At 36.7% G+C, this 14,443-nt stretch overlaps 1 protein-coding gene across 7 annotated transcripts in view; it reads right to left on the bottom strand.

Annotated features, from left to right (window-relative positions):
• Positions 1 to 14,443, bottom strand: part of LOC106879572 (uncharacterized) — a 650,101-nt gene that overhangs the window by 611,255 nt on the left and 24,403 nt on the right. For all 7 annotated transcript variants that reach the window (XR_016242266.1, XR_016242267.1, XR_016242268.1 and 4 more), the window contains exons 2-3: positions 12,506 to 12,550; positions 1,785 to 1,880 (exon numbers count right to left, since the gene is read on the bottom strand). Coding sequence is in view for 2 of the 7 variants with exons in the window: in XM_089353939.1 (XP_089210065.1) it covers positions 1,785 to 1,880; positions 12,506 to 12,550 (141 nt within the window). In the remaining 5 variants the exon portion in view is untranslated. The remainder of the gene's footprint in view (positions 1 to 1,784; positions 1,881 to 12,505; positions 12,551 to 14,443) is intronic.

The following is a 14,443-nucleotide window of genomic DNA, read 5'->3' as shown; positions in this document are numbered from 1 at the left end:
ATTCTCCCAACTGCATTTTTTTTCTGGGAATAATGATGAGTTAAAAAATTCTGTTTGTTCATTTTTTACATGAATTCAAACAATAATTTCATTTAGTAATGTTTTAATAAATCATGTCTCAAAAGGAACAGCAAACAATGTTTTCCCACTAAGAGAATGAAATAATAATGATAATAATGATGATGGTGATGATGATGATGATGATGATGATGATGATTGATGATGATGATGAGGATGATGACGATGATGATGATGACGATGATGATGATTTCTTTTAATTTAATAATAATGATTTTTGGCCATGAGAGCCCATGACGGGGCAGTATGAGGATGAAGTACAAAGCAATGAAGATTGAGATTCATAAAAATGAAAGTGAAATTTTAAAAAACAGATGACAATGACAAGAAATTATTCCCAACTCACAATTAAAATGCAAGGGTTGACTTCTCACCAGTCACATTGCTCAGCTTGTAGAGTTTAGTAAGTGTCTGGCAACAAAATTGTTGATGTTAAACATTCCACCTTAGTCTGCACTTGACTCAGGTTTGCAGCTTGGTTCATCATAGTATTTCAAGAACCTCTGCTGGTGTGTCAATCTTGGAGCATGCATGCACATCATCAGCCAGTAGTATCCTGAGACTCACATAAAGTGGTTGTTGGTATTAAGCAGATGTCCTGACTAAAAAGTGAAAGAGTGTACATTCCAAACTGGTCAGGTGTTTCTTGGTGAAAGCATAACAGTCAGGCTATAGTTTCTTTTCTGAGTGAGGTTGTCTAACATACTTGTGGCCTTTTCTCATATTTTCTCTACATGGAGGCCTGGTCTCATCCAGATCCTGAGCACCTTAACCAAATTCTCTACTCAAATTCAGCAACAGAAACTACCATTAGCTGACATTGACTTACTTTTCCAGGTTCCAAACTGCAAACCCACCAACTTGTCCCTTTTGATGAACGCTTCTGTAATCAAGTACTCTTCTAAGATATGAGGTTGATCATCATGATTTCTGAACTGTCTAACACTGTGTTACCTGCCTGTGCAGACACAGCTCTCCTATGTCCACATTTAAGTCAGATCTCCTCTCCAAAACATTGGTTCTCTGGAATTCCCTCTTTGCCCATGTCTTTCTTGCAGGGTTTGGCTTGCAATAATTTAAGCAAAATATTAATTGTATCAATTTCACTGAACTTTAAGGGTGGCTGAAGACAATAAGGCACTGCTCCTTTCTCCAGATCCAGCAGGCAAAAGAAAAGAAGGATGTAAGTTTTAGGATATGTAGTTTACATGGATATGAACAGTAAAACAGATCATAGGCATGAAATATGCTTGAACATGTGATATGAACTGAAAAAGAAAATGTTAATAGCACAATCCAACAAAGGAGCTTCATGAAGTCACTTCATTTTCTAATATCAGCAGTAAATCTTTCTCATCCATCTGTTTACCATTGGCGGTATGGTACATACTTCAGTTAGTTCATAATCTTAAATATAGGTTAAGAATGGTTAAATGACTAATTGAATGATTTGGCAATAGGCTGCATCCATGCTAAAGGTCTGTTCAAGCAGAGTTGACTTAATAAAAATAACAGAGGCTCTGTAACCATCACATTAGCAGTGGTAGTTTACTAACTGTATAAGTTCAGTATATTAGGTCAATGAGGAAGAAAGTTGATGATTAATGAAAATGTAGGGTCAGTGTGTCAAAAGTGATTATTAAACAAGAAATTAAAAATATATGATATGCAAGAATTAAGAAATAATAAATTGATATTCTGCTTACAAAGTACGAGGACACACCATAAAGACATTGTGAGGGCATCTCATTATCTTTACATCAAGTTTTGTTAATCTTTTGGTACATGTATATGAACATTTTCTGAAAATGAAAATATATGTAATTAAAATAATTAAAACTTCATTATAAAGTATCTAATTAAATATATTTTTGGAAGTTTTCAAGAAACTTTAATTAAATTCCTTATGTGCACCATGCACTTAAAAGATTAACATGGAAAGCAGCAACTTTTTCTGAAGATCTACTTGTATTTTTTTGCTACATTTGCCCAGAGTCCACATATATATATAATATCATACATATAATAATATCCTGAATATTCTCAAATTTCCATCGCACGTAATGAAAAAAATTAAATTGTGACACAAAAAAAAAACTCATCTAATAGATATCAAAGGCTCAATGGTCCTCAAATATATTAAATTCGAAAAATTTTCTGAAAAATCCAAGTTTCTTAGAGAACGCTTCAGTGGTTTACTTATGAACTGCAACTCACCTATTGCTGATCCTTGCACTAACACATGACTATTTTAACTTTAAATTTTTTAACACTATTTCCAACAGGAGTGTATTAAAACTGAAAGTCACCAAACCCCCTTGGCAGAATTCTGTTTTGCACACGGCATTTAACCGCTCATAACCTTTTAATTTTTGAAATTTTCAGAAAATTCTTGTGAATTTATGTTCTATGCATGTGAAATCATATGACTATGCAAAAGCCAAAAACAAAAAAAATTTTTGTGTGAACTAATGGGTATTTAGCTGTTATTTTTAGCACATCTCACTTCCACATCATACCTTCCACATTTGTTTGTTACTCTGATGTATTGATATTTTTTAATATCTTTCTCTCCATAAACATATTTAATGGTCTATTGGTGGAATTTCAGCCAAAAATTCGGACTGTCCATATTTTTAACTATGATTTAAAACAAAAAAAGTTTGAAAAATCTTTTTGAAAACTTAAAAATAAAATTCAAAAGACAAATTTTTCTGAAGAATTTAAAAAAACGGTTTTGTTTTCATTGTCATATTATTTCCTGTGTGTAGAACACAAATTCTCAAAAATTTTCTGAAAATCCCCCAAAATAAGAAAGTTATGAGGAGTTATATGATGTGTATAAAGCAGAATCATACCCACAAGTTTTGCTGTTCTGAAACAAAAAAGAGTGGTGGGGTGATATAACTCACCCCTCTCTTTTTCTATTTTTTCAAACCAGCAAAAGTTGTGATATTGAGGGTTTGTAACTTTTAATTTTAATACATCTGGCATGTTTTTGGAGCTTTCCTATGTTTATTTATGCATTCTTTAAATTTTATAGTCCTGCTATCACATTCCAACCCTTACAAAATTTATTTTCTGGTCTGGAAATTGCATCCATGTGTATGATGCTTCTTGCTTAATGTGCAATTTCTTTTTACTTGTGTGATGCTAGATTGTGAAAACACTGGAGTATTGTCACCACTTGTTTGTTTTTATGTACATTTGTGGCAGTCTAATAAAGTTCCATATGAATATGGTCAGTTTTTATTTCATTTATTACTGTTGCCAAAACCTTCCTTCTCTGCAATAACTGTGTTTTTATGGGAAGAGTCATATAAATAAGACTTCAAATACCGTATATAACTTTATAATACATTTATCAACATTTAATTTAAGAACTCACATACACAAGGTTGGAGATTCATAGTTAAGGTTTAGTACTTTTGAAAGGTATCCTAGAAATGTTGATGTCTACAAGATTTATGACATCACAGCAGCCACTTCAATGCAAAAACTAAAAGAACTTGCATTGGCTTACCACCATGAGAAATTTCAAGTTTATGTCAAATTCCAATCAAAGTTAGTAGGGGGAGGGTCAGTGTGGCCCCATCCTGTTGAGGAATTGGATGTAACAATAACTTGTTGAGAATAGAGTTAATAAATGAGTCAGAAGTCAGATTTTTTATGTGCACCAGCCTAAAACATACCAAATACCTTTTGCTTACCATCAATAGTAAATTCTTGAATTAAAAAAGAATCAAAGATCCTTCCTGAACCTTAGGCTTATAAAGCCAATTTCCTGAATTCTGTGGCACACATATTCTCCCTACTTCAAACAAGATGCTGGTCTGTCATAGGATTACTCATTCTTGTCAGCTCTGAGTGGACTGGAGCAATGTGAAATGAAATATTTTACTCAAGAACACTACACATTGCCCAGTTCAGGAATCAAAACCACAATCTTAACCATAATTTTGCTTTTTCATTGTCTTTTTTATTTCTGGAACATTAAGCATCTAAACAACAGACCACTTGCCTACAAGTTCAAATACTGAAAATGTTTTGGAAGACAACTTAAATAGAGGACTTGTATACTATTACTTTCACCACTAGCATTATATTTTCTTTATTTTTTTTATGTCAGTAAAAATACAATCAAATTATATATTACTTCAGAATCACCTGCAACTTTTCTGCTTAAGTTGAAATTAAAAATATAAAATGGCAGCAGTTTACCCATCGCACAATGTGTGTGTGTGTATATATATATATATAAATATATCATCATCATCGTTTAACGTCCGCTTTCCATGCTAGCATGGGTTGGACGATTTGACTGAGGATTGGTGAAACCAGATGGCTACACCAGGCTCCAATCTGATATATATATGTATATATTCTGTATATACATATATATATTATATAGGGAGAATTCACAAAAAAGGCAAAAGATGAAAACAGGTGGTGTAGACAACAAACAGATGTATTAGTTCAACTCTCAGGAAGTGAAAAAATCTTTAACGTTTCGAGCCTACGCTCTTCCACAGAAAGAAACAAGGAGGGAAAATAAAGAATGTGAAGGGGCTAGCGATCTATCATGGCGAATATGTATACTCCAACATACTACAACCCAAGAAATGGACTGCACAAAATTTCCAAGTATTCAACAATGATGTTCCTATGCTATACAGGTTAGGTAAGGACCATGAACCCTACGTAAACCTTGTTATGGGACCCCCAACCCGATCAGTTTGCAGAGTGAATATCTTCAACAATTACAGGTTATCCTATTTCCTTGCACAGGTGTTACAACCACTCATTGAAAGGTCTCCAGATGTCTGCATGAGCACAGATGATCTCCTCAGTAGAATCAGTAGTTGTAACCACTACAACGACCTCACAGGTTGTATAGTGGGTAGTATGGATGTAAGTTTCGCTCTACCCATCTATAGACATAGATTTTTCTGTGAAAAAATGCATTGAGATTATCTGTGAGATTATCCACGAAGTCAACACTAGTCAACATGAGGGAACTAAGCTATGCCTGTTACTACCTAGACAATCATGACCTTAGTAGTTTCTGCCCCACCAGGTCACAGAGGGGAAGACCACCCACCATCACCTCAGCAGTGCAGAAAAGCACTGCAGAGTGCTGGAGTGGCTGCACCATACCCACCCAGGACCCTGAGAACAAGTCAGGTGAAAAGAATGATTGCACATGCAATATGGGCATAAGAACCACCTTGAAGAACTACAGAGTAAAGTTTAGCAGGAAACTATACTTGCAGGTTCAAGTTGCAGCCTTTGGTGTCAGTGTGTCAGTGTGACTGGAGATCATGACCTGATGGGAAAGAAAACTTAAACAATCTTTATCTGAACAATCCACAACTTTTTTGCTTTACTGTAGGTATGCAGATGACATTAATAGTCTAGTTAGGACAAACTCTAGTAACTGTAGTGTAGAAACCAAGAGGAGCATTATGGAGAGCATCTGTGTAGCTAACTCCATCCACCAAAGTATCAAGGTAACTGTAGATTAGGCACCCTAACAATAGACTCTTTGTCTTTGATATTGAACTTTGGTTAGAGACTGTGAACAACAGAGTGCAGTTCCTCCACTTCTATTACATGAAACACATAGCTTCTAAATATGTTGTTCACAAGAACTCAGCTTTGTCACTCAACATGAAAATCAACATACTAATAGCAGATTTAGTTAGAACAATGTGTCCCCACTATGCAAACCGTATGAAATGAAAGAAACATGCACAGAACTTCATGCACCACATGCAATTCTTTGGATATGACCAGAAAGATAGGGTTTGAGTATACAGGAGAGCTAGAAAGAAGTTATATAGCATGATACATATTGAAACCAGTGGTACCTGTCCTAGATAGAGAAATAAAGACTGGAATAGAATACTGAGAGTTTGTGACAAAGCAAACAGGGTGAACATATGGTTGAAGGCCAACAAATATCAAGGAGTGATGTCTGTAGAGGTCACAGCCCATGGAGAACTAGCCCGAAGATTTAGGAAAGCTCTGAAGGAGGCCAAACTCAACATTGAGATAGTTGAAATGCCAGGGTGCTCAATCAGATCTCAATTATGTCGGACGTACACCTTTGAAAATACCATATGCACTAATGAGAACAGAATGGTATGTATGATTAACCTTGCATTAATTGTAGAACTAGAAATGTAGTCTACAGCATAAGGTGCATAGAAGGTGCTTGTAAAGACAAGAACATGACATACATTGGTGAGATATCTAGAAGCATTGCAGAGAGACTAAATTGAGATTTGAGACAAAATGATGATGGAAAACTGTCCTCCATACTCTACCAACATGGAGGCACATTGAGTTGACTTGATATCAGAATTTAATCCAAGCACCCGAAGGACCCAAGACTCAGACAAATACAGGAGTACGTCCTCATAAAGGAGACATCCCCAGTACTAAAAGGGAGTATATGAGGAAGGTAGCGATACTCAAATACCCACAGTTTATACATACACAAGTAGATTTGTTAGTAAGCTGTTATGTATGTGTGTATATATATATATATATATATATATATATATATATATATATATATATATATATCATCATCATCGTTTAATGTCCGCTTTCCATGCTAGCATGGGTTGGACGATTTGACTGAGGACTGGTGAAACCAGATGGCTACACCAGGCTCCAATCTGATTTGGCAGAGTTTCTACAGCTGGATGCCCTTCCTAACGCCAACCACTCAGAGAGTGTAGTGGGTGCTTTTACGTGCCACCGGCACGAAGGCCAGTCAGGCGGTACTGGCAACGGCCACGCTCAAAATTGTGTATTTTATGTGCCACCCGCACAAGAGCCAGTCCAGGGGCACTGGCAACAATCTCGCTCGAAAGTCCTTACACATGTCACGGGCTCAAGTGCCAGAAAAATGACGCTGGGCACAGGTGCTATCCCGATTTCGCTTTCGCTTGCCCCAATAAGTCTTCGCAAGCTGAGTTTCGTGTCCAATGAAGGAGACGATGTTGGCATGGGTACCAGTCGTCGAATTCAGTTCGATTTCGATTTCACTTGCCTCAACAGGTCTTCGCAAGCATAGTTTAGTGTCCAATGAGGAAGGTATGCATAAGTGGGCTGGCTACACCCCTGGCAGGGGCCTTGGATTTTGTTCTCACTTGGCTTGCCGGGTCTTCTAACGCACAGCATATTTCCAAAGGTCTCGGTCAGAAGTCATCGCCTTGGTGAGGCCCAATGTTCGAAGGTCGTGCCTCACCACCTCAGCCCAGGTCTTCCTGAGCCTACCTTTTCCACGGGTTCCCTCAACTGCTAGGGTGTGGCACTTTTTCACACAGCTATCCTCATCCATTCTCGCCACATGACCATACCAGCACAATCGTCTCTCTTGTACACCACAACTGATGCTTCTTAGGTTCAACTTTTCTCTCAAGGACTGTCTAGTATGCACACTGACATTACACATCCATCGAGGCTTATGGCTTTATTCCTTGTGAGCCTACGCATGTCCTCAGCAGTCACGACCCATGTTTCACTGCCATGTAACATGGCTGTTCGTACACATGCGTCATACAGTCTGCCTTTTACTCTGAGTGAGAGGCCCCTTGTCACCAGCAGAGGTAAGAGCTCTCTGAACTTTGCCCAGGCTATTCTTATTCTAACAGCTACACTTTTGGCGTACCCTCCCCCACTACTAACTTGGTCACCTAGATAGAGGAAGCTATCAACTGAGTCTAGTTTTTCTCCCTGGAATGTGACCAAAGTTGTTTTCTGCACATTTTCAGTGTTTATTGCTCCTGAACATCTGCTACATACAAAAACTAACTTCCTAGTTAACCTTCCTTTGATATTGCTGCACCTCTTATGTGACCATAGCTTGCACTGGGTACATCTTATAGAGTTTCTACCTATGCCTTTTCTACAGATTGAGCAGGGCTCTCTACTTGAAGGGGTTTGTGTTTTGTTTACCTTCCTACTTATTAGGACTTTGGTTTTAGCTAGGTTGACTAGCTTCCACACCTGAAACTTCTCCTCTAGTTCTGATAGTGACTCAGCAAGGTCACCAGCATAGAGGAGCTCCCAGGGGCATCCTGTCTTGAATTCCTTTGTTATCGCCTGGAGGACTATGATAAATAGAGGTGGGCTGAGGACTGAACCTTGGTGGACCTCTACCTCTACTCGGAATTCTTCACTGTACTCATTGCCAACCCTCACCTTACTGACAGCGTCCCTGTACATGGCTTACACAGCTCTAACTAACCATTCTTCTATCCCTAGTTTCCTCATTGACCACCAGATAAGGGATCGGTGGACCCTGTCAAAGGCTTTCTCCATGTCAACGAAAGCCAGGTACAGAGGTTTATCCTTGGCTAGGTATTTCTCCAGCAGCTGTCTTACCAGAAATATAGAATCAGAGGTGCTTTTGCCTGGCACAAACCCAAACTGCATCTCATCTAAACTGACTCTCTCCCTAATTAGTTGGGCTATGACCCTCTCCGTGACTTTCATTACCTGATCTAACAACTTGATACCTCTGTAATTATTTGTATCTAAAGCGTCACCTTTACCTTTGTAGCAGTTGAGAAGGAACTAAAAAAGGTTGGAAGACATGGAGGTAATTGAAAAAGTAGACTACTCAGAGTGGGCGGCTCCTACTGTATATATAAAAAAGAAAAGCAAAATAAGAGTATATGTGGACTTCTCAACAGGTCTTAATGGTTGTTTAAAAAATTACAACTATCTGCCTCCAAGGCCAGAAGAAATATTTGCTAAGTGCAATGGTGGGAAAATTTTTTCCAAGCTGGATTTGTCAGAGGTCTACCTCCAATTATTGGTAGATGAGGAATGTGCTAAAGTATTAACAATTAATACTCATAAAGGTCTGTACCATTTCAAAAGACTGCCATTTGGGGTTAAGGTCACACCAGCAATATTTCAGCAAGTGATGAACACTATGCTAGCAGACTGTGAGTTTGTGGTCCCATACTTGGATAACATATTGATCAAAAGTGAATTGAGGGATCAGCATATTGAACATACAAAAAATATTTTTAAAAGAATAAGTGATTATGGATTTAAAGTAAGGGAAAATAAATGCAATTTTTTTAAACAAAAATAAAGTATTTGGGACAGGGGATTGATGAAAACGGATGAAAACCAGACCCTTCTAGGATCGGTGCAATAAAAAATATGCCTGCTTCCACTAACAAAACAACATTACAAGCATTTTTAGATCTGGTAAGTTATTACCAGCTGTAAATACCTAAAATGTATGAGCTAAGAGCTCCGTTGAATAATTTGTTAAAGAAAGACATGAAATGTGACTGAACAAACGAATGTCAGAAAGCATTTGAGGAATTAAAAAAGAGATTAACATCAGAGTTATTATTAACTCATTTCGACCCAAACCTGAAAATAATTGTGGCATCAGATGCCAGTGAATATGGTATAGGAGCTGTGATATTGCATAAATTTAATGATGGTAAGCTCAAAGCTATTGCACATGCATCAAAAGTTCTAGTAGCAGAAAAAAACTACAGCCAGATCGAAAAGGAGGCTTTATCATTAATTTTTGCAGTAAAGAAATAAATTCCTACACTGTAGGAAGTTTACACTGCAGATTGATCACCAACTGTTACTGTCTATTTTCGGTTCATAAAAGGGTATCCCCATGCATTCAGCAAACCATTTACAGCGCTGGGGGACTACCCTGTTGAACTATGATTTTCAGATGGAGTTTTTGCCATCAAAGAAAATGGGACACACAGACGGGTTGTCTAGGCTAATTCCAAAATATAAGGAACCTTTTGAAGATACAGTGATCATACTTTGTGCAATGTAGTACATGATTTGTTGGTAATGCTAGAAGAAATTAAATTAAAATTGAAAAAAGATATGTTCACAAACAAGATTAAAAAAATACTGTTGCAAAGTAATATGAAAAATAATATAAATGAGCAGAATGCAGGTTCAAAGCATTATTCAGTATGTGATGATGTATACACAATTGGTGGTAATACCTGAAGCACTGCATGTAGGACATCCGGGGATTGGTCAGATAAAAAGCCTCATAAGGAGTTATGTGTATCAGTCGAATATGGACAAACAAATTGATAGACTGGTAAAACAATGTAGGGGATGTGCTATGGCAACAAAGGCGCCCTCAATGCAGATACAGCCATGGCCAAAAACAGATTCAGCATGGTCTAGACTGCATGTGGATTTTGTAGGACCAATAAATGGCTATTATTATATCATCGTGGTGGATAGCTATTCAAAATGACCTGAAGGGTGTAAATGTTCAAGACCAACCACAAATGTGACTATTGACATCTTGGAAGAATTGTTTGCTCATTATGGAATGCCTGATACGATCATGTCAGATAATGACACACAATTCATGGTGAAGAAGTTCAAAAAATTCTGTAAGCCAGTCCAGATGAAGCATGTATTAACTCTGCCACACCTTCCAAGGTCAAATGGGTTGGTGGAAAGATTCATCGACACATTCAAGAGAGCCTTAAGAAAGACCAGACAGGAAGCTTTTGAAGATAGAAATATGACAAAGTTCTTACAGAATAACGCCAAATCCAAATACAGAGTCAGATAGGTCACCTGCAGATTTGATGTTCTCCAGAAAGGTTTGTTCTGTGTTTGACAAATTGTTGCCAAGTAGGAAATGGAAAACACAGAATTTGGGAAGTAGAACGAAATTTTTTTAAATAAGTGATGTAGTGTATTTTAAAATGAATTAAAATGGAAAACAGGACTAGGAACAAGGTAATATAACTGGATGTTTGGGTAATGTGGTGTACATGGTAAAAGGACCAAAATATGAATATAAAAGGCATTTTAACCAACTAAAGAAAAGATATACCAAAAATCAAGACAGGCGAGAAGTGAAGCAGAACTGACACATAGGTCGAACAAGAAAAGAAATGATGGAAATTAACGCCAAGAGAAAGAGATATGCCAATTTCTCATCAAAGAAATAAAATTATGATAAAAATTAAAGAATAAATAAATGAATAAAAATAAAGGACAAAGCCAATCTCAAAGGGGGGAGGTGTTGTGTGGAAGTAGAACACTCCTATTTGGTTGGCTCCTAATGGACTGTGCCATAATATAAATGGACATGTGCAGAGAGTGTGGAGAGAGCCTGTGAGCTGTGTAAAGCCGAGAGTTGCATATTATCAAGTGTAATTACAAGTATTGTGTATCTTGAGAAGAATGATTTGTGAGGACGTTATTTACTATCCTGTTATATCATACGTCGAACATGCAATACAACAATCACTTAACCACAGGGTGATTAAATTTAGCATAGCCCTGAAAGCCTTTCAATTTTCAGAGTGAGACACTGGAAGGGTCTGAGCAGCATTTCAGTCTACAAACAGTGACAGGTGATTTCTGGAAACTTTAAAGCCTGCTACTGATGTTTTCCTTTAGGAATAAAAGTCCTAGTAGCGTGTACTTCTAGAAAAACCCAGTTTTGTCAATACCATTCTGGTGTATTGCCACTTTCAGTAATTATTCTCTTAGTTCTTTGGGATAAAGAGTAGCAGCCTCTGTATCAATGCTGACAATTTCACCAGTCATGTTAATGTGCAAATTAAAACCTTTCAAAACCATTCTTTAAGACTAAGAAAGGGCTTTGCATTAGAAACTGCAACTTCCACTTTCTGTAAATCATCATACAAACTTTTAGGTTTTACTCCAATGATTATCATGTTAATTGGCATTTTACATATCTGATTGTCAATTTAGACAACAGCTTCTGCATCAGACCTTTGTCTATGAAAAAATGTTAGAGCACTTAAATTAGTTGCTGCTTAAGCACTTGGCCAACAGCTACAGTGTTGAGTTTCCATCTGCATAAAACCTTTGTAGAACATCAGGATTAACATCAAACACAATCCCTTTATAGCATTTTGCACTACTACATTCACTTTCAATTAACAGTACTTTCTAGTCATGTTGAGTAAGAGTAAAGCACATATCTGACACCTTAACACTTCAATCCAGCAGTAGTAGCTATAAACAAGAAATCCACATGAGAAAGTAAAACAGCAACAGCCAAGGAAAGTAATTATGTTCTACATTGGCAAAATGTTCCAGTCGTATCACATCAGATGCAAAGATATAGATGAAAAAGCAAAAGAGATGGAGGACTAAAGTGAGAGGAAGTACTATTTGATTAAGTTAGCAGCAAGACCCAAGTCAGTTGAGTTGGTGTTGCACAAACAAGGTGAAGAAGTTTCAAAGGAGGAAGTAGATGCTAACAAACATTTTGAGGTCGGTGAAAAATAAGGTCAGTTGAATTAGTGCATGTAAAAGTTAAGTTTGAGTGGAGGAGAGAACTAGTAGGTGCTGGTAATGTCCAAAACAAAATGTGTATATTGCTTTTAAGATTATAAAATTTTACCCATATTTCCAGAAGGGGTCAAATCTTTGGTGATGCGGAGTATACCTGTAATTATAAAGTTATAACAATAATGTTAATATGGAGGAAATAAAATGGAAAAGAAACAAAACAGATAACCATATCTATCTATCTATCTATCTATCTATCTATCTATCTATCTATCTATCTATCTATCTGTCTATCTATCTGTCTGTATACACACACACACACACACACACACACACACACACACACACATACATACATACATACATACATACATACGCACACATATATACTTACATGCACACATGTGAGCACATAGGTACAAAACAAGATGGAGAAAATAGCACTCTAGAGGTAGAGAAAAATAGCTGAAAATCTTCACAGTCTGTTTAGTCTAAGATTCATGTGACTGATCATCTGACAGTAGTGAACTTTTGGAACATTAAGATAGTTTAGAAGCATAAACCTATCTTTAATAGAGAGATCTTCAGCAAAGTTGTATCTTGTTATAACTAGCAAGAAGTGGTTTTGGAAAACCCTCATCTGTATCACCAAGCCTTAAGAGAAAAACAAAATGAAAGTATTTTTTTACAAACATCCAGTCATCCTCGATGCATCTACCAATATAACCAGGAGCTTCCTGACCTTCATTAGGCAGCATTTTCTTAGAACCTATAAATATCATAAACTTTTTAATTCCATAATGTTAAGATCAGCTATTCATGTTTTGATAGCATCAATTCCAGCATTACACACTATAATAGAAACAAATATCCTTCTACACAATTTCCATTCAAGATTCACACTTGTAACTTCCGAAATCATACCAGATGTTCACTGGGAGAATTCTATCTCTCAAAATCTGTGGTCTGTAGAGTCACCCTCTCACTACACAATAGTATTACAAGACATCATATGAGCATGACAGCCAATAACTTTAGGGGAAGATACTCGCAGCACATGTCCTACTTCTGATGTAGGGACAGGGAGAAATCCACCACCTTGTCCTGCTTCAGCTGGAGATTCTAGCATCACAGTAACACCTCAACCAACATCAAATGGAGTATGCTTGACAGGCCACACTTTATTTACCAATAATTCCCAACTCTACCCCTGAGAAAGACTGCACATAATCCAAGAGCCTGTTGTATCCATTAATAGAAGGATAGATATTTCATATCATTGTTATAGGCGATACGTGCTTTTGATATATTTCAAATTATTGATACATAATAATCTTGATACATCAACTTAAATTAAGCTAAATTATGCATGCTACTTGTGCAGAGAATATCACCTTCCATGTCTGCAGTTCTGGGGTTGCTGGCACAACAAATATTGTGCATCAATGATTGAGTGAAATTGACATTGTGCCTGCTTTTTAATCCATTATTTGCTCTCACTGAGTTATCACTACACCAACGTGATAAGAACTGACCAGTAGGCTTAAATTATCTCTGTAATAAAGAATCCATTTTGTGTTTTCTTTACTTTTCTTCCAAATGTCTGAAGTGATGGATATGCTTTCACATCCATAAAACTTTGTAACATGAAAAATGAAATCAAACTATTACTCAGAATTAATACACCTCCAACTATACATATTGAGTGCCACTCCTGTTTGTTCACTCACTAGTATATATGTGTGTGTCTATGTGTTTGTGAGTGTGTGTAAAAGAGAGAGAGAGAGAGCGTGTGTCTGATTATATATATACACACACATGCACATGAGCACATATGCACTCATATATATATATATATATATATATATATATATATATACATATATATATATATATAAATATATATATATAAATAGATATGTGCATTTTTTCCCTTGTTAAAATGTCTTATTGACGAGTTTCATTTCTTCATTTCCCTGAAGAGAAGATTTCATTGTTTTACACCATTTTATTCCTTTGGAATAACACCAGTGATATCTTCAAAACATGC

This window comes from Octopus bimaculoides, chromosome 6 (genome assembly GCF_046866305.1).
Source record: "Octopus bimaculoides isolate indiv1 chromosome 6, ASM4686630v1, whole genome shotgun sequence".
Classification (NCBI taxonomy): Eukaryota; Metazoa; Mollusca; class Cephalopoda; order Octopoda; family Octopodidae; genus Octopus; species Octopus bimaculoides.
This window is presented reverse-complemented; position numbering and strand designations above follow the sequence as displayed.